At 55.4% G+C, this 21,530-nt stretch overlaps 1 protein-coding gene across 1 annotated transcript in view; it reads right to left on the bottom strand.

The window, feature by feature from the left end:
- Nucleotides 1-1,610: 1,610 nt before the first annotated feature.
- The window catches only part of LOC142909424 (uncharacterized), a 31,771-nt gene continuing 11,851 nt past the window's right edge, over nucleotides 1,611-21,530 (bottom strand). The window contains exons 4-8 of the mRNA XM_076059738.1: nucleotides 18,847-20,206; nucleotides 13,050-13,177; nucleotides 7,599-7,795; nucleotides 5,204-5,752; nucleotides 1,611-2,449 (exon numbers count right to left, since the gene is read on the bottom strand). Coding sequence (XP_075915853.1) covers nucleotides 2,375-2,449; nucleotides 5,204-5,752; nucleotides 7,599-7,795; nucleotides 13,050-13,177; nucleotides 18,847-20,206 — 2,309 coding nt within the window. The 3' untranslated portion in view covers nucleotides 1,611-2,374. The remainder of the gene's footprint in view (nucleotides 2,450-5,203; nucleotides 5,753-7,598; nucleotides 7,796-13,049; nucleotides 13,178-18,846; nucleotides 20,207-21,530) is intronic.

Here is a 21,530-nt window from a genome sequence, read left to right as displayed (position 1 = left end):
ACACACACAGACACACACACACACACAGACACACACACAGACACACACAGACACACACACAGACACAGACACACACACAGACACACACAGCGATCAAACCCCTAACATCGATGCGCTAGCCATGCGGATCGTACGCCCAGAGAGAGACGAGACATCGCCCTGGAGAGAGACGCCGCCACCACCCATCATCGCCCTCCTACGTGTTCGCGTGAATCACCTTCGCCACCTTCGCCAATTTCGCCACCTTCGCCACCTTCGCCACCGTCGTCGTCCACACCGCCGCCACGTCCGACTAAAGAGTTTCGTGGGGGGCTACGGCAACCGGGGGGGGGGGAGGATTGGGGGGGGAGGAGGAGGGGGGACAGCCCCCCAGGACCTGGGCAGCTCTCCCTCACGCCAAAAACAAAACCTTCACTCGCGACGTCGTCGCCATCGCCGCCAACGACCGGGACGTGACGAGAGTGGCACGCGGACGAGGGGGACCCACTACCAGGGTCCCTCTACTGGGGTCCCCCTACCAGGGTCCCTCTACCAGGGTCACTCTACCAGGGTCCCACTACCAGGGTCCCTCTACCGGGGACCCTCTACCAGGGTCCCTCTACCAGGGTCCCTCTACCAGGGTCCCTCTACCGGGGTCCCCCTACCAGGGTCCCTCTACCAGGGTCCCTCTACCAGGGTCCCTCTACCGGGGTCCCACTACCGGGGTCCCTCTACTGGGGTCCCACTACCAGGGTCCCTCTACCGGGGTCCCTCTACCAGGGTCCCTCTACCAGGGTCCCTCTACCAGGGTCCCTCTACCAGGGTCCCACTACCAGGGTCCCTCTACCAGGGTCCCTCTACCGGGGTCCCTCTACCAGGGTCCCTCTACCAGGGTCCCTCTACCAGGGTCCCACTACCAGGATCCCTCTACCAGGGTCCCTCTACCGGGGTCCCTCTACCGGGGTCCCTCTACTGGGGTCCCACTACCAGGGTCCCTCTACCAGGGTCCCTCTACTGGGGTCCCACTACCAGGGTCCCTCTACCAGGGTCCCTCTACCAGGGTCCCTCTACCGAGGTCCCTCTACCAGGGTCCCTCTACCAGGGTCCCTCTACCAGGGTCCCACTACCAGGGTCCCTCTACCAGGGTCCCTCTACCAGGGTCCCTCTACCAGGGTCCCACTACCAGGGTCCCTCTACCAGGGTCCCTCTACCAGGGTCCCTCTACCAGGGTCCCTCTACCAGGGTCCCTCTACCAGGGTCCCACTACCAGGGTCCCTCTACCAGGGTCCCTCTACCAGGGTCCCTCTACCAGGGTCCCTCTACCAGGGTCCCTCTACCAGGGTCCCACTACCAGGGTCCCACTACCAGGCCTCTACCAGGATCCCTCTACCAGGGTCCCTCTACCGGGGTCCCTCTACCGGGGTCCTTCTACTGGGGTCCCTCTACCAGGGTCCCTCTACCAGGGTCCCTCTACCAGGGTCCCCCTACCAGGGTCCCACTACCAGGGTCCCTCTACCAGGGTCCCTCTACCGGGGTCCCTCTACCAGGGTCCCTCTACCAGGGTCCCTCTACCAGGGTCCCTCTACCAGGGTCCCTCTACCGGGGTCCCTCTACCAGGGTCCCTCTACCAGGGTCCCTCTACCAGGGTCCCACTACCAAGGTCCCTCTACCAGGGTCCCTCTACCAGGGACCCTCTACCAGGGTCCCTCTACCAGGGTCCCTCTACCGGGGTCCCTCTACCGGGGTCCCTCTACCAGGGTCCCACTACCAGGGTCCCTCTACCAGGGTCCCTCTACCAGGGTCCCTCTACCATGGTCCCTCTACCAGGGTCCCTCTACCGGGGTCCCTCTACCGGGGTCCCACTACCAGGGTCCCTCTACCGGAGTCCCTCTACCAGGGTCCTACTACCAGGGTCCCACTACCAGGGTCCCACTACCAGGGTCCCACTACCAGGCCTCTACCAGGGTCCCCCTACCAGGGTCCCTCTACCGGGGTCCCTCTACCGGGGTCCCTCTACCGGGGTCCCACTACCAGGGTCCCTCTACCAGGGTCCCTCTACCAGGGTCCCACTACTAGGGTCCCTCTACCAGGGTCCCTCTACCAGGGTACCAGGGTCCATCTACCGGGGTCCCTCTACCAGGGTCCCCGCTAGTCTGAGGCGCTAGTCTGAGGTGCTAGTCTGAGGCGCAAGTCTGAGGCGCTAGTCTGAGGCGCTAGTCTGAGGTGCTAGTCTGAGGCACCAGTCTGAGGCGCTAGTCTGAGGCACTAGTCTGAGGCACTAGTCTGAGGCGCTAGTCCGAGGCGCTAGTCTGAGGCGCCAGTCTGAGGTGCTAGTCTGAGGCACCAGTCTGAGGCGCTAGTCTGAGGCGCTAGTCTGAGGCGCTAGTCTGAGGTGCTAGTCTGAGGCGGTGCCCTCGTGAGGACCGCTCCTGCGGCTGCGCTTGCTGGGAATCTCCTCCTGGCTGCAGCCCTGGAAAGGGAGGGGGTGGGGAGTTACCCACACACAGAGACCCAAAGACTCACCACACATAGAGACCCATAGACTCACCACACACCGAGACCCATAGACTCACCACACACAGAGACCCATAGACTCACCACACACAGAGACCCATAGACTCACCACACACAGAGACCCATAGACTCATCACACAGAGACCCATAAACTCACCACACACAGAGACCCATAGACTCACCACACATAGAGACCCATATACTCACCACACACAGAGACCCATAGACTCACCACATACAGAGACCCATAGACTCACCACACACAGAGACCCATAAACTCACCACACACAGAGACCCACAGACTCACCACACACAGAGACCCATAGACTCACCACACACAGAGACCCATAGACTCACCACACATAGAGACCCATAGACTCACCACACAGAGACCCATAGACTCACCACACACAGAGACCCATAGACTCACCACACACAGAGACCCATAGACTCACCACATAGAGACCCATAGACTCACCACACACAGAGACCCATAGACTCACAACACACAGAGACCCATAGACTCACCACACACAAAGACCCATAGACTCACCATACACAGAGACCCACAGACTCACCACACACAGAGACCCATAGACTCACCACACACAGAGACCCATAGACTCACCACACACAGAGACCCATAGACTCACCACACACAGAGACCCACAGACTCACTACACAGAGACCCATAGACTCACCACACACAGAGACCCATAGACTCACCACACACAGAGACCCATAGACTCACCACACACAGAGACTCATAGACTCACCACACACAGAGACCCATAGACTCACCACACACAGAGACTCATAGACTCACCACACACAGAGACCCATAGACTCACCACACAGAGACCCACAGACTCACCACACACAGAGACCCATAGACTCACCACACACAGAGACCCACAGACTCACCACACAGAGACCCATAGACTCACCACACACAGAGACCCATAGACTCACCACACACAGAGACCCATAGACTCACCACACAGAGACCCATAGACTCACCACACACAGAGACCCATAGACTCACCACACACAGAGACCCATAGACTCACCACACACAGAGACCCACAGACTCATCACACACAGAGACCCATAGACTCACCACACACAGAGACCCATAGACTCACCACACACAGAGACCCATAGACTCACCACACACAGAGACTCATAGACTCACCACACACAGAGACCCATAGACTCACCACACACAGAGACCCATAGACTCACCACACACAGAGACCCATAGACTCACCACACACAGAGACCCACAGACTCATCACACACAGAGACCCATAGACTCACCACACACAGAGACCCATAGACTCACCACACACAGAGACCCATAGACTCACCACACACAGAGACTCATAGACTCACCACACACAGAGACCCATAGACTCACCACACACAGAGACCCATAGACTCACCACACACAGAGACTCATAGACTCACCACACACAGAGACCCATAGACTCACCACACACAGAGACCCATAGACTCACCACACACAGAGACCCATAGACTCACCACACACAGAGACTCATAGACTCACCACACACAGAGACCCATAGACTCACCACACACAGAGACCCATAGACTCACCACACAGAGACCCACAGACTCATCACACACAGAGACCCATAGACTCACCACACACAGAGACCCATAGACTCACCACACACAGAGACCCATAGACTCACCACACACAGAGACCCACAGACTCACCACACACAGAGACCCATAGACTCACCACACACAGAGACCCATAGACTCACCACACACAGAGACTCATAGACTCACCACACACAGAGACCCATAGACTCACCACACACAGAGACCCATAGACTCACCACACACAGAGACCCATAGACTCACTCACACAGAGACCCATAGACTCACCACACACAGAGACCCATAGACTCACCACACACAGAGACCCATAGACTCATCACACACAGAGACCCATAGACTCACCACACACAGAGACCCAGAGACTCACCACACACAGAGACCCATAGACTCACAACACACAGAGACCCATAGACTCACCACACACAGAGACCCATAGACTCACCACACACAGAGACCCATAGACTCACTCACACAGAGACCCATAGACTCACCACACACAAAGACCCATAGACTCACCACACACAGAGTCACAGCATTACCGTCCGACACCAATGAGGTAGGGGATCGTTTCGCTGGACAGACAAACACACGCACACTTACACACAAACACACGTACACACACACGTACACATCCACACACACACACACGTACACACAAACACACACACATACACACAAACACACATACACACAAACACATACACACACAAACACATATACACACACACACACGTACACACACAAACACGCACACATACACACAAACACACATAAACACATATACACACACACGTACACACACAAACACGCACACATACACACAAACACACACACACGTACACACATACACACAAACACACGTACACACACGCACAAACACACGCACACACACGCACACGTACACACGTACACACACACAAACACGCACACATACACACAAACACACATACACACGCACACAAATACACATACACACAAACACACGTACACACGCACACACATACACACATACACATACACATGTACACACACACACCACGCATCGTGACGGTGCCCTCACCAGGTCAGCCAGCAGTGGAGTGAACTTCCCACTGCTGCTGTTGCCGCTGCTGCTGTTGCTGTTGTTGTTGCTGCTGCTGCTGTTGTTGCTGGGTAGCTCCTCGGTGCCCGGCCCTCGTAGAACCTCGGTTCCACTCCTGGCCAGGGCTGACGCACGGACGGCGCCACCACCACCACCACCAGCGACCATTCCTCCTCCGCCGGCAACGAGCACGGCGCCGGCGGCGCCGTCGGCACCGAGCCGGGGCGCCGGCGACGCCACCGACGGGCACAGCCGCGCCACCACGGCGCTCACGTTGTCGGCCTTGGTGCCGAGCCGGTGCCAGCGGGACAGCGCCTCCGCCACCAGCGCCTGCGCCAGCGTCAGGTCTACACCGCTGCTGCTGCTGCTGGCACCACCGGCACAACAACCGGCACCACCAGCAGCACAACCACCGGCACCACCAGCAGCACAACCACCGGCACAACCACCGGCACCACCACCAGCACAACCACCGGCACCACCACCGACATCACCACCACCACCACCGGCACCACCACCACCGCTGGCCTGCAGGATGAGACGTGTAAGTGCATGTAGACGTGTGTGTGTGTAGATGTGTGTGTGTGGATGTAGACGTGTGTGTGTGTATGTAGACGTGTGTGTGTGTATGTAGACGTGTGTGTGTATGTAGATGTGTGTGTGTATGTAGACGTATGTGCGTGTATGTAGACGTGTGTGTGTGTATGTATAGTGTGTGTGTGTAGACGTGTGTGTGTGTATGCAGACGTGTGTGTGTGTAGACGTGTGTATGTAGACGTGTGTGTGTATGTAGACGTGTGTGTGTGTGTATGTAGACGTGTGTGTGTAGATGTGTGTGTGTGGATGTAGACGTGTGTGTGTGTATGTAGACGTGTGTGTGTGTATGTAGACGTGTGTGTGTGTATGTAGATGTGTGTGTGTATGTAGACGTGTGTGCGTGTATGTAGACGTGTGTGTGTGTGTATGTATAGTGTGTGTGTGTAGACGTGTGTGTGTATGTAGACGTGTGTGTGTGTATGTAGACGTGTGTAAGTGTATAGTGTGTGTGTATGTAGACGTGTGTGTGTGTATGTAGACGTGTGTGTGTGTATGTAGGCGTGTGTGTGTGTAGACGTGTGTGTGTGTGTATGTAGACGTGTGTGTGTATGTAGACGTGTGTGTGTGCATGTAGACGTGTGTGTGTATGTAGACTTGTGTGTGTATGTAGACGTGTGTGTGTGTATGTAGACGTGTGTGTATATGTGTGTGTATGTAGACGTGTGTGTGTGTATGTAGACGTGTGTGTGTGTATGTAGACGTGTGTGCGTGTATTTAGACGTGTGTGAGTGTATGTAGACGTGTGTGTGTGTATGTAGATGTGTGTGTGTATGTAGACGTGTGTGCGTGTATGTAGACGTGTGTGTGTGTATGTATAGTGTGTGTGTGTAGACGTGTGTGTGTATGTAGACGTGTGTGTGTGTAGACGTGTGTATGTAGACGTGTGTGTGTATGTAGACGTGTGTGTGTGTAGACGTGTGTGTGTGTATGTAGACGTGTGTGTGTATGTAGACGTGTGTGTGTATGTAGACGTGTGTGTATGTAGACGTGTGTGCGTATGTAGACGCGTGTGTGTGTATGTAGACGTGTGTGTGTGTAGACGTGTGTATGTAGACGTGTGTGTGTATGTAGACGTGTGTGTGTGTGTGTATATATAGTGTGTGTGTGTATGTAGACGTGTGTGTGTGTGTAAACGTGTGTGTGTGTATGTAGACGTGTGTAAGTGTATAGTGTGTGTGTATGTAGACGTGTGTGTGTGTGTATGTAGACGTGTGTGTGTGTATGTAGGCGTGTGTGTGTGTGTAGACGTGTGTGTGTGTGTATGTAGACGTGTGTGTGTATGTAGACGTGTGTGTGTGTGCATGTAGACGTGTGTGTATGTAGACGTGTGTGTGTATGTAGACGTGTGTGTGTGTATGTAGACGTGTGTGTGTGTATGTAGACGTGTGTGTGTGTATGTAGATGTGTGTGTGTGTATGTAGACGTGTGTGTGTGTGTATGTAGACGTTTGTGTGTATGTAGACGTGTGTGTGTGTATGTAGACGTGTGTGTGTGTATGTAGACGTGTGTGTGTGTGTATGTAGATGTGTGTGTGTATGTAGACGTGTGTGTATATGTAGACGTGTGTGCGTGTATGTAGACGTGTGTGTGTGTGTATACGTGTGTGTATATGTGTGTGTGTGTATGTAGACGTGTGTGTGTGTGTGTATGTAGACGTGTGTGTGTGTATGTAGACGTGTGTGCGTGTATGTAGACGTGTGTGAGTGTATGTAGACGTGTGTGTGTGTATGTAGACGTTTGTGTGTATGTAGACGTGTGTGTGTGTATGTAGACGTGCCCGTGCTCGCTGCTGCTGCTGTGCGTCCGCACGATGACAGAGCGCCACGGCCTCTGTGGGCGTGAGGACATCCCAGACTCCGTCGGTGGCCAGCACCAGGTAGCGGTGGTGCCCTGGGTCCAGCCTGTAGGCGCTGACGTCCGGCTCGGGGGAGACCACAAACTGGGCGCTCGCAAAGTCGTAGCTCCAGAGGTCCCCTGTGGGATATCGCCAACACACACACACACACGTACACACACGTACACACACACGTACACACACACGTACACACACATACGTACACACACACACGTACCACACACACACACGTACACACACACACGAACACACACACACACGTACACACACACGTACACACGTACACACACACACTCACACACGTACATACTCACACACGTACACACTCACACACACGTACACACACACACGTACACACACGCACACGTGCACACGTACACACACACACGTACACACACACACGTACACACTCACACACGTACACACGTACACACACACACGTACACACACACACGTACACACACACACGTACACACACACGTACACACACACACGTACACACACACGTACACACACACACACGTACACACACACACGTACACACACACACGTACACACACACACGTACACACGTACGCACACACATACACGTACACACAAACGTACACACACACACGTACACACACGAACACACACACTTACACACGTACACACACACACGTACACACACGTACACACACACACACGTACACACACACATGGACACGTACACACACGGACACACGTACACACACACGTACACACGCACACACGTACACACACACGCACACACGTACACACACACGTACACACACACGTACACACACGTACACACACACGTACACACACACACGTACACACACACACGTACACACACGTACACACACTCGTAAACACACACGTAAATACACCTATGCGTACACACACATATACATGAACACACGTTTCACAACAACTGCCATTCGCCATTAGGTGGCGATGACATAACCAGGGCGCCTGTGCCAGGCTACGTGCACTTTTAACGCCAGATGAAGTGTCGAATGCCCGCTGGCAGGAGGTCGCCAGGAGGTGCCACGGGTGTGTATAGGTGTGTGTGTGTGTAGGTGTGTGTGTAGGTGTGTGTAGGTGTGTGTGTAGGTGTGTGTGTGTGTAAGTGTGTGTGTGTAGGTGTGTGTGTGTAGGTGTGTGTGTAGGTGTGTGTAGGTGTGTGTGTAGGTGTGTGTGTAGGTGTGTGTAGGTGTGTGTAGGTGTGTGTATAGGTGTGTGTGTAGGTGTGTGTAGGTGTGTGTGTAGGTGTGTGTGCCGGACGGGCAACTCTGTCGTGGACAGTGCTGTGGGGGGAGGTCCAATTTTGATTGGCTCCTCTACATACACACACAGGGGCTAAACGGGGGCTCTGGATGGATGCGAGGGGCTGGTAACCCCTCCACCTTCAATTAATTACCACTAAACCACGAATTAAGAATATATAACTAATAAGCTTGTGCCGGAGGCCCCGGGAGGCCAGGCGTCTATGACGTCTCCTGGCCAAACCCCAATTGGCGGAGCCAGGAGATTGAATATCTACCCTCGGGGCTCCTCCAGAAACAACGAAAAACCACTACGGGTGGCCACGTGGAATGTTCGAACACTCACTGCGGAGGAGAGGCTGCCACTCCTCTGTCGGGAGCTGGACCGGTACCGCCTGGATCTATGTGGCATTCAGGAGGTCCGGTGGACCGGCTCTGGCTCCTGCCACTATGAGGGGTGGACAGTCCTCTACTCGGGGCAGCAGACTGCCAAACAACAGGGTGTGGCTCTTCTTTTGAACAAAAGAATAAAGGGGCGTGGGAACATGGCGGTGAGGTGTGGGAAGCTGTAAGTCCCAGGCTACTTTGGGCTCGCCTTCCCATCAACTGGAGGCGAGGAATGGTGGTCGTGGTTACTTATGCCCCCACCGAAGATGAACATCCGTGGAGGGATGCAGGCAAAGCCGATGAGTCAGATGACTTCTATGACCTCCTGTTACAGGTGCTGGCTAAAGTGGCCCCTCGGGATAGAGTCATCATGTTGGGTGACTTCAATGCCCGAGTTGGTCATGATACTGGCACCTGGTCTGGAGTGATTGGAGGGCATGGGCCAGATCAGCTCAATAACAACGGTAGAAGGCTGCTAGATTTTTGTGCAGCCCATGGGCTAGTAATTACCAACACGCTGTTCCGGCATCGGCGCATCCACACAACATCATGGATGCATGCCGGGTCCAAGCAAGAACATCTGCTGGACTAGATAGTGACGGACCAGCGGATGCGAGCCCATGTCCTTGACACCAGGACCTACCGTGGAGCTGATCTGCCTTCTGACCATCCGACTAGTCATCTGCAAGATGTGCCTGCTATTCTTCAACTCCGGTGGTGGGTGTACACCCAGGACCCATTCCAACCTAAAGTGGCCTGGTCTCAGTTATCTGATGAAAGTTGCAAGCGAGAATTTCATCATTGCTTGCGGCTGGGATTGGCATCGTCCCTGACTCCTCCTGATGTCGAGGGTAAATGGGCGAGGTTTAGGACTGTGACTCATGCAGCTGCAATGGCTGCTTTGGGTACACGGTCCAGACCTCCCCAGAGACCCTGGCTGACAGAGGAGGTGTTCAGGATGGTTGAGAAAAAACGACAGGCCCACTTCGGAGAGCCATGAGGTGCTGCAAGGATGGGTGGTGGTCGCGGGTTGCTGAGGAGATGGAGTCTGCCTCAGTGGCCCGTGATCACAAATCTCTATTTAACTCCATCAAAAAAGTAATCTGCAGCGCCACACCTATTACCATCATTAGGGGAAAAAACGGTGACCCAATCTTCGACCCCCAGGAACAGGTTTGCAGATTTGCTGAGCATTTCTGTGAGGTCCTGGGGGAGGGAAAATCCCTCAATCGGGAAAACATCGCGGCACAAAGTGAGGATGACCCTGCTGAGGCTGCGGTGCCTCAAATATTGGAAGAAGTCACCCCCTGTGAGTGGCTGGCTAAGGTGCCATCTGTTGAGGAAGTACTGAAGGCGATCCGGAGTCTGAGACCAGGAAAGGCAGCGGGCAGAGATGATCTCCCAAGCGAAATGCTGAGGGAGGGCGGCGTTTGTGCACAGACTGCCCTATATGACATCATAACAACAGTCTGGACCACTGGACGGGTTCCGCAGGATTGGAAGGATGCCCTGGTGGTCCCCCTTTTTAAGAAGTGGGACCGCACAGACTGTAACAACTACAGGGGCATCTCACTCCTCAGTGTGCCGGGAAAGGTCCTGGCAAGGATTATTCAACATCGCCTTGCCAGGCACGCTGAGGAGAGGCTTGCGGAGCCCCAATGCGGTTTCAGGAAAGGGCGGTCCTGCAAAGATGCCATATTTTCTGTCCGTCTGCTACAGCAGAGGTGTAGGGAATTCCAAAAAGACCTACATATCTGCTTTCTTGACCTGGTCAAGGCCTATGATACCATCAGTAGACCTGGGCTCTGGGTTGTTCTTCATGCTTTTGGAGTACCTGACCCTCTGCTCATGATCATTAAGGACCTTCATGATGGTGAGCGGGCCCGGGTAAAACTACGTGGCCGGGAGTCAGAGCCATTCCCTGTACACCTTGGGGTGCGACAGGGATGTCCTCTGGCTCCCACATGATTTAACATCTATTTTGACCATGTAGTTCGTGAAGCCTTCAATAGCTGTACCGGGGGAATCTCCATATGGTACATATATAATGGTAGGCTGATCGATGCCCGGGTGCGGTCAAGGGATGGCTCCTTATTGCTCAACCACGTCATGTATGCTGATGATTTGGTAATAGCTGCTCATTCAGAGGAGGAGTTGGAGACGCTGCTGCTGAGACTGGAGCGTGCCACTAAGAGGTGGGGCTTTACCATCAGCCCCACCAAAACTAAGCACCTGCCTGGGTATTTTGTACCAGCGGACACTCCACCCCCACAACTCCCAATCGGTGATGGGGCAGTTGTGGAGAGAGTGGAGAGTTTCCCATACCTGGGCAGTGTGCTTATGACCGGCTCCAGTTTAACAGCAGAGGTCTCACTCCGAATCAGTCGAGCGGCAATATCTTTTCATCGGTTGCGTAACGCTGTGTGGAAGCTACCTAGTCTGTCGCTCCGCACTAAGCGTCAAGTCTTCTCAGCCACGGTCATTCCCTCCCTTCTCTACGCTTGCGAAACGTGGACCCCCCTAATGGAACATCTTCGCTGGTGTGAAACATTTAGGCTGGCCTGCCTACGATCCATCCTGGGTTTAACCAGGCTGGATTGTGTGAGGAGCTCACAAATCCTTGAAAGATCTGGGCAAGGCACCATCGGTGAGCTCCTCCGGCGGGCAAGGCTGCGATGGCTGGGTCATGTAGCCCGCATGCCCAGCCACCGCATGCCGAAACAGCTTTTGTTCGGCCGGATTGAGGGGGCTAAACGAGCGCGGCACGGGCTAGAGAAGAGATGGAGTGATGTGGTACAGGAGGAGGTGGAGCTGAGTGGACTTGCCGATGACTGGTACCAGCGGTGTCAAGATCGGCCTCTGTGGAGGAGGCTCGTGAAGGATGCTACTGGGCAGTTGGAGGTAGTCGCCCTCCAACAACAATGGAGGGCGGAGGAGCGACGCTCAGAACAACGAGCGGAGCGCCGGGTGGCTAAAGCACAGCAGGTTGGCACAGTAGGGGGCACAGGTGGTGCATCAGCCAGTCATCTCAGTCAGTCGACCCGTGGCACCTGGGTCTGCCCCGTGACCTCCTGCCAGCGGGCGTTCGACACTTCACGTGGCGTCAGGGTGCACATAGCCTGGCACAAGCGTCGTGGTGACGTCACCGCCACTTAGTGGCGAATGGCGGTTGTTGTTGTTGTTGTGTAGGTGTGTGTGTAGGTGTGTGTGTAGCTGTGTGTGTGTGTAGGTGTGTGTGTGTGTGTGTGTAGGTGTGTGTGTGTAGGTGTGTGTGTGTGTAGGTGTGTGTAGGTGTGTGTGTGTGTAGGTGTGTGTGTGTGTGTGTAGGTGTGTGTGTAGGTGGGGAGTGATAGTGTAGCGGTTAGCGCGCTGCACTATGAACCTGGCGACCCGGGTTCGATTCCCGCTCACGGCCAACACCAGTGACGATTATCTGAACCGGTCCCGGGCCTCCCCTAGGTCGACTCAGCCTCAAATGAGTACCTGGTGCGGTGTGTAAACATTGCCACTAGGGAGACAAAGGCGGTCGGGCGTGGTGCTGGCCACCCACCCCCTCGTGTACCGTTCCGGCCTTCATAGGTGCTCGCTAACAGCACTTGCCCCTACAGTCTGTTAAGGCTATATGGGGGATCTTTGTCTTTGATCTTTGTGTAGGTGTATGTGTGTAGGTGTGTATAGGTGTGTGTGTAGGTGTGTGTGTAGGTGTGTGTGTGTGTACCGAGGGAGCGTGACACGGCCAGGAAGGGGATGTCCTCCGTGGCTGAGCTTTGCTGCCCAGGGCCGCAGCGAGCCACAAGGGGCCTCCTCCAGGCCACACGGCAAGGCCCCCCTGGCTTCCTCATCACCCTGGTGGGCAGACACACAAAGACAAAGATCCCCCCGTGTAGCCTTAACAGACTGTACGGGCAAGTGCTGTTAGCGAGCACACACAAAGACAAAGATCCCCCGTGTAGCCTGTAACAGACTGTAGGGGCAAGTGCTGTTAGCGAGCACACACAAAGACAAAGATCCCCCGTGTAGCCTGTAACAGACTGTAGGGGCAAGTGCCGTTAGCGAGCAGCACCTACGGAGGCCGGAACGGTACACGAGGGGGTGGGTGCCCAGCACCACGCCCGGCCGCCTTTGTTTCCCTAGTGGCGATGTTTACACACCGTACCAGGTATTCATTTGAGGCTTAGTTGACCTAGGGGAGGCCCTGGACCGGTTCAGATAATTGTGACTGGTGTTGGCTGTGAGCGGGAATCGAACCCGGGTCATCAGGTTCGTAGCACAGCGCGCTAACCACTAAACTACTCCTCCCCATACACCCATACACAACAACAACAACAACAACCGCTATTCGCCACTAAGTGGCAGTGACGTCACCACGACGCTTGTGCCAGGCTATGTGCACCCTGAGGCCACGTGAAGTGTCGAACGCCCGCTGGCAGGAGGTCACGGGGCAGACCCAGGTGCCACGGGTCGACTGACTGAGATGACTGGCTGATGCACCACCTGTGCCCCCTACTGTGCCAACCTGCTGTGCTTTAGCCACCCGGCGCTCCGCTCGCTGTTGTGAGCGTCGCTCCTCCGCCCTCCGTTGTTGTTGGAGGGCGACTGCCTCCAACTGCCCAGTAGCATCCTTCACGAGCCTCCTCCACAGAGGCCGATCTTGACACCGCTGGTACCAGTCATCGGCAAGTCCACTCAGCTCCACGTCCTCCTGTACCACATCACTCCATCTCTTCTCTAGCCCGTGCCGCGCCCGCTTAGCCCCCTCAATCCGGCCAAACAAAAGCTGTTTCGGCATGCGGTGGCTGGGTATGCGGGCTACATGACCCAGCCATCGCAGCCTTGCCTGCCGGAGGAGCTCACCGATGGGACCCTGCCCAGATCTTTCAAGGATTTGTGAGCTCCTCACACAATCCAGTCTGGTTAAACCCAGGATGGATCGTAGGCAGGCCAGCCTAAATGTTTCTAACCGGCGAAGATGTTCCATTAGGGGGGTCCACGTTTCGCAAGCGTAGAGAAGGGAGGGAATGACCGTGGCCGAGAAGACCTGAAGCTTAGTGCGGTGCGACAGACCAGGTAGCTTCCACACAGCGTTACGCAACCGATGAAAAGATATTGCCGCTCGACTGATTCGGAGTGAGACCTCTGCTGTTAAACTGGAGCCAGTCATAAGCACACTGCCCAGGTATGGGAAACTCTCCACTCTCTCCACAACTGCCCCATCACCGATTGGGAGTTGTGGAGGTGGAGTGTCCGATGGTACAAAATACCCAGGCAGGTGCTTAGTTTTGGTGGGGCTGATGGTAAGGCCCCACCTCTTAGTGGCACGCTCCAGTCTCAGCAGCAGCGTCTCCAACTCCTCCTCTGACTGAGCAGCTATTACCAAGTCATCAGCATACATAACGTGGTTGAGCAATAGGGAGCCATCCCTTGACCGCACCCGGGCATCGATTAGCCTCCCATTATATCTGTACCATATGGAGATTCCCCCGGTACAGCTATTGAAGGCTTCACGAACTACGTGGTCAAAATAGATGTTAAATAATGTGGGAGCCAGAGGACATCCCTGTCGCACCCCAAGGTGTACAGGGAATGGCTCTGACTCCCGGCCACGTAGTTTTACCCGGGCCCGCTCACCATCATGAAGGTCCTTAATGATCGTGAGCAGAGGGTCAGGTACTCCAAAAGCACGAAGAACGACCCAGAGCCCAGGCCTACTGATGGTATCATAGGCCTTAACCAGGTCAATAAAGCAGAGATGTAGGTCTTGTTGGAATTCCCTACACCTCTGCTGTAGCAGACGGACAGAAAATATGGCATCTGTGCAGGACCGCCCTTTCCTGAAACCACATTGGGGCTCCGCAAGCCTCTCCTCAGCGTGCCTGGCAAGGCGATACTGAATAATCCTTGCCAGGACCTTTCCCGGCACACTGAGGAGTGAGATGCCCCTGTAGTTGTTACAGTCTGTGCGGTCCCCCTTCTTAAAAAGGGGGACCACCAGGGCATCCTTCCAATCCTGCGGAACCCGTCCAGTGGTCCAGACTGTTGTTATGATGTCATATAGGGCAGTCTGTGCACAAACGCCACCCTCCCTCAGCATTTCGCTTGGGAGATCATCTCTGCCCGCTGCCTTTCCTGGTCTCAGACTCCGGATCGCCTTCAGTACTTCCTCAACAGATGGCACCTCAGCCAGCCACTCACAGGGGGTGACTTCTTCCAATATTTGAGGCACCGCAGCCTCAGCAGGGTCATCCTCACTTTGTGCCACGATGTTTTCCTGGCTGAGGGATTTTCCCTCCCCCAAGACCTCACAGAAATGCTCAGCAAATCTGTAAACCTGTTCCTGGGGGTCGGAGATTGGATCACCGTTTTTTCCCCTAATGATGGTAATAGGTGTGGCGCTGCAGGTTACTTTTTTGATGGAGTTAAATAGAGATTTGTGATCACGGGCCACTGAGGCAGACTCCATCTCCTCAGCAACCCGCGACCACCACCCATCCTTGCAGCGCCTCACGGCTCTCCGAACTTCTTAGCGAAGGCTGCGGTAAGCCTCCTCATTCTCTGACGTGGGATTCTGTAGCCGATGACAGTGGGCCTGTCGCTTTTTCTCAACCATCCTGAACACCTCCTCTGTCAGCCAGGGTCTCTGGGGAGGTCTGGACCGCGTACCCAAAGCAGCCATTGCAGCTACATGAGCCACAGTCCTAAACCTTGCCCATTTACCCTCGACATCAGGAGGAGTCGGGGATGATGCCAATCCCAGCCGCAAGCGATGATGAAATTCTCGCTTGCAACTTTCATCAGATAACTGAGACCAGGCCACTTTAGGTTGGAATGGGGTCCTGGGTGTACACCCACCACCGGAGTGGAAGAATGGCAGGCGCTTCTTACAGATGACTAGTCGATGGTCAGAGGGCAGATCAGCTCCATGGTAGGTCCTGGTGTCAAGGACATGGGCTCGCATCTGCTGGTCCGTCACTAGGTAGTCCAGCAGATGTTCTTGCTTGGACCCGGCATGCATCCATGATGTTGTGTGGATGCGCCGATGCCGGAACAGCGTGTTGGAAATTACAAGCCCATGGGCTGCACAAAAATCTAGTAGCCTCCTACCGTTGTTATTGAGCTGATCTGGCCCATGCTCTCCAATCACTCCAGACCAGGTGCCAGTATCATGACCAACTCGGGCATTGAAGTCACCCAACATCATGACTCTATCCCGAGGGCCCACTTTAGCCAGCACCTGTGACAGGTCCTAGAAGGCATCTGACTCATCGGCTTTGCCTGCATCCCTCCACGGATGTTCATCTTCGGTGGGGGCATAAGTAACCACGACCACCATTCCTCGCCTCCGGTTGATGGGAAGGCGAGCCCAAAGTAGCCTGGGGCTTACAGCTTCTCACACCTCACCGCCACGCTCCCACGCCCCCTTCATTATTTTGTTCAAAAGAAGAGCCACACCCTGTTGTTTGGCAGTCTGCTGCCCCGAGTATAGGACTGTCCACCCCTCATGGTGGCAGGAGCTAGAGCCGGTCCACCGGATCTCCTGAATGCCACATAGATCCAGGCGGTACCGGTCCAGCTCCCGACAGAGGAGTGGCAGCCTCTCCTCCGCAGTGAGCGTTCGAACATTCCACGTGGCCACCCGTAGTGGTTTTTCGTTGTTTCTGGAGGAGCCCCGAGGGTAGATATTCAATCTCCTGGCTCCACATACACACAACAACAACAACCGCCATTCGCCACTAAGTGGCGGTGACGTCATCACGACGCTTGTGCCAGGCTATGTGCACCCTGAGGCCACGTGAAGTGTCGAACGCCCGCTGGCAGGAGGTCACGGGGCAGACCCAGGTGCCACGGGTCGACTGACTGAGATGACTGGCTGATGCACCACCTGTGCCCCCTACTGTGCCAACCTGCTGTGCTTTAGCCACCCGGCGCTCCGCTCGTTGTTCTGAGCGTCGCTCCTCCGCCCTCCGTTGTTGTTGGAGGGCGACTGCCTCCAACTGCCCAGTAGCATCCTTCACGAGCCTCCTCCACAGAGGCCGATCTTGACACCGCTGGTACCAGTCATCGGCAAGTCCACTCAGCTCCACGTCCTCCTGTACCACATCACTCCATCTCTTCTCTAGCCCGTGCCGCGCCCGCTTAGCCCCCTCAATCCGGCCGAACAAAAGCTGTTTCGGCATGCGTTGGCTGGGCATGCGGGCTACATGACCCAGCCATCGCAGCCTTGCCCGCCGGAGGAGCTCACCGATGGGACCTTTCCCAGATCTTTCAAGGATTTGTGAGCTCCTCACACAATCCAGTCTGGTTAAACCCAGGATGGATCGTAGGCAGGCCAGCCTAAATGTTTCTAACCGGCGAATATGTTTCATTAGGGGGGTCCACGTTTCGCAAGCGTAGAGAAGGGAGGGAATTACCGTGGCCGAGAAGACCTGAAGCTTAGTGTGGAGCGACAGGCCAGGTAGCTTCCACACAACGTTACGCAACCGATGAAAAGATATTGCCGCTCGACTGATTCGGAGTGAGACCTCTGCTGTTAAACTGGAGCCAGTCATAAGCACACTGCACAGGTATGGGAAACTCTCCACTCTCTCCACAACTGCCCCATCACCGATTGGGAGTTGTGGGGGTGGAGTGTCCGATGGTACAAATACCCAGGCAGGTGCTTAGTTTTGGTGGGGCTGATGGTAAGGCCCCACCTCTTAGTGGCACGCTCCAGTCTCAGCAGCAGCGTCTCCAATTCCTCCTCTGAATGAGCAGCTATTACCAAATCATCAGCATACATAACGTGGTTGAGCAATAGGGAGCCATCCCTTGACCGCACCCGGGCATCGATCAGCCTCCCATTATATCTGTACCATATGGAGTTTCCCCCGGTACAGCTATTGAAGGCTTCACGAACTACGCGGTCAAAATAGATGTTAAATAATGTGGGAGCCAGAGGACATCCCTGTCGCACCCCAAGGTGTACAGGGAATGGCTCTGACTCCCAGCCACGTAGTTTTACCCGGGCCCGCTCACCATCATGAAGGTCCTTAATGATCGTGAGCAGAGGGTCAGGTACTCCAAAAGCACAAAGAACGACCCAGAGCCCAGGCCTACTGATGGTATCATCAACAACCGCCATTCGCCACTAAGTGGCGGTGACGTCACCACGACGCTTGTGCCAGGCTATGTGCACCCTGAGGCCACGTGAAGTGTCGAACGCCCGCTGGCAGGAGGTCACGGGGCAGACCCAGGTGCCACGGGTCGACTGACTGAGATGACTGGCTGATGGCAAAACAACCCCCTACCTCCTCGCGGTGCCGGACGGGCAACTCTGTCATGGACAGCGCTGTGGGGGGAGATCCAATTTTGATTGGCTCCTCCCCTCATGGCATATGTGTCCACCACAGGGGCTAAACGGGGGCTCTGGACGGGTGCGAGGGGCTGGTAACCCCTCCACCTTCAATTAATTACCACGAAACCACGAATTAAACTGATGGTATCATAGGCACACACACACATACACACGAATGTCTTACCGCCCGCCCAGCCTCTCGATGCGTTCCATCTCCACTGGATCCTCCGGCTTGTGGTCGCGCGTCAACGCCACGGCAAGTAGCGGCACCACCTCGTCCACCACCTCGTCCACCACCTCCTCCTCCACCTCGTCCACCTCCTCATCCACCACCTCGTCCACCTCCTCCACCACCTCGTCCACCTCCACCACCTTGTCCACCTCCTTGTCCACCACCACCTCCTTGTCCACCTCCTCCTCTTCCATCTCGTCCACCACCTCGTCCACCTCCTCCTCCACCTCGTCCACCACCTCCTCCTTGTCCACCTCCTGCCGGGGCGGTGGTGGTTGTGACAGTGGTGGCCATGGTGGTGGTGGTGGTTGTGACAGTGGTGGCCGTGGCGGTGGTTGTAGTGGTGGTGGTGGTGGTTGTGACAGTGGTGGTGGTGGCGGTGGTGATGGTGGTTGTGACAGTGGTGGTGGTGGTGGTTGTGACAGTGGTGGTGGTGGTTGTGACAGAGGTGGTGGCCGTGGTGGTGGTGGTGGTTGTGACAGTGGTGGTGGCCGTGGTGGTGATTGTGACAGTGGTGGTGGTGGTGGTTGTGACAGTGGTGGCCGTGGTGGTGGTTGTGACAGTGGTGGTGGTTGTGACAGTGGTGGTGGTGGTTGTGACAGTGGTGGTTGTGACAGTGGTGGTGGCCGTGGTGGTGGTGGTTGTGACAGTGGTGGTGGTTGTGACAGTGGTGGTGGTGGTGGTTGTGACAGTGGTGGTGGCCGTGGTGGTGATGGTTGTGACAGTGGTGGTGGTGGTTGTGACAGTGGTGGCCGTGGTGGTGGTAGTTGTGACAGTGGTGGTGGTTGTGACAGTGGTGGTGGTGGTTGTGACAGTGGTGGTGGTGGTTGTGACAGTGGTGGTGGTGGTTGTGGTGGTTGTGACAGTGGTGGTTGTGGTTGTAGTTGTGGTGGTTGTGACAGTGGCGGTGGTTGCGGTGTTGCCACGGCTTGGCCGATGGCCGCTATGAAGTCCGCCACGACTTGGCCATGCGTAGGTGGGGTTCCGTCCCAGGCTAGGTGGGCCTTCACAGAAGGGGGGCCCATGTCCGAAGGGGGGTCCGCTGAATAAATGGGGCGCAAGGAAGAAGGGGGGCCCGCTGAATAAATGGGTCGCAGTGAGGAAGGGGGGGCCAATGAATAGATGGGGTGCGTTGAAGGGGGGGGAGGTCCGTCTGCGGGGGTGCCCCCTCCCCGGGGGTGCCGCTGGGCGATGATGGCTCGCGAGTCTCCCACGTGGGCGACGTAGAGCTCGTCACCGCCCCTGATGAGGCAGCAGCAAGCCGTGGTGCCTGCCGTGCTGGGATGGCCCTGCGGTGTGCGCGGCCAGTTAACTGTGGGGGGGGGGGGGGGGGTTAGACAGAGGTGTGGGTGAGTGACTGAGTGGGTGGGTAGGTGGGTGATTGAGTGACTGTGTGAGTGGGTGGGTGAGTAATTGAGTGGGTGGGTGAGTGACTGAGTGGGTGAGTGACTGTGTGGGTGGGTGAGTGATTTAGTGGGTGAGTGACTGTGTGAGTGGGTGGGTGGGTGAGTGACTGAGTAGGTGAGTGAGTGACTGAGTGGGTTAGTGACTGAGTGGGTGGGTGGGTGAGTGATTGAGTGGGTGGGTGGGTGAGTGACTGTGTGAGTGGGTGGGTGAGTGATTGAGTGGGTGGGTGAGTGACTGAGTGGGTTAGTGACTGTGTGGGTGGGTGGGTGGGTGAGTGATTGAGTGGGTGGGTGGATGAGTAAGTGAGTGACTGTGTGAGTGAGTGGGTGGGTGAGTGACTGAGTGGGTGAGTGACTGTGTAATTGGGTGGGTGGGTGAGTGACTGTGTGGGTGGGTGAGTGATTGAGTGGGTGAGTGACTGTGTGAGTGAGTGGGTGGGTGAGTGATTGAGTGGGTGGGTGAATTAGTGGGTGAGTGACTGTGTGAGTGGGTGGGTGGATGGGTGAGTGACTGAGTGGGTGGGTGAGTGACTGAGTGGGTTAGTGACTGTGTGGGTGGGTGGGTGAGTGATTGAGTGGGTGGGTGGGTGAGTGACTGAGTGGGTGAGTGACTGTGTGAGTGAGTGGGTGGGTGAGTGACTGAGTGGGTGAGTGACTGTGTAATTGGGTGGGTGGGTGAGTGACTGTGTGGGTGGGTGGGTGAGTGACTGAGTGGGTGAGTGACTGTGTGGGTGAGTGACTGAGTGGGTGAGTGACTGTGTGGGTGGGTGAGTGACTGAGTGGGTGAGTGACTGTGTGAGTGGGTGGGTGGGTGAGTGATTGAGTGGGTGGGTGAGTGACTGTGTGGGTGGATTAGTGACTGAGTGGGTGAGTGACTGTGTGGGTGGGTGAGTGACTGAGTGGGTGAGTGACTGTGTGAGTGGGTGGGTGAGTGACTGTGTGGGTGGGTTAGTGACTGAGTGGGTGAGTGACTGTGTGAGTGACTGAGTGGGTGAGTGCCTGTGTGAGTGGGTGGGTGGGTCAGTGATTGAGTGGGTGGGTGGTGTGCCAAAAAAACCTCTGGAAGGTAAGATGGACAATTGTTGCTCGGAATTTTATGTTATTAAATTTGTTATAACAAAAATTAAATTGTAAAAGTTTTTTTTGTATTTTGAAACGTTTTACAATTTTCAATGTTATTGAACAAAAATATATCAAATATGAAAAATGTTGCGAGAATCTCTTACACAT

Source organism: Petromyzon marinus, unplaced genomic scaffold (assembly GCF_048934315.1).
Source record: "Petromyzon marinus isolate PM22_M1 ecotype Great Lakes invasive population unplaced genomic scaffold, UKy_Petmar_22M1.pri1.0 PM_G_Scaffold_122, whole genome shotgun sequence".
In the NCBI taxonomy this organism is placed as follows: Eukaryota; Metazoa; Chordata; class Hyperoartia; order Petromyzontiformes; family Petromyzontidae; genus Petromyzon; species Petromyzon marinus.
Note: the sequence above shows the minus strand (reverse complement) of the source record. Positions and strands in the feature narration are given on the sequence as shown.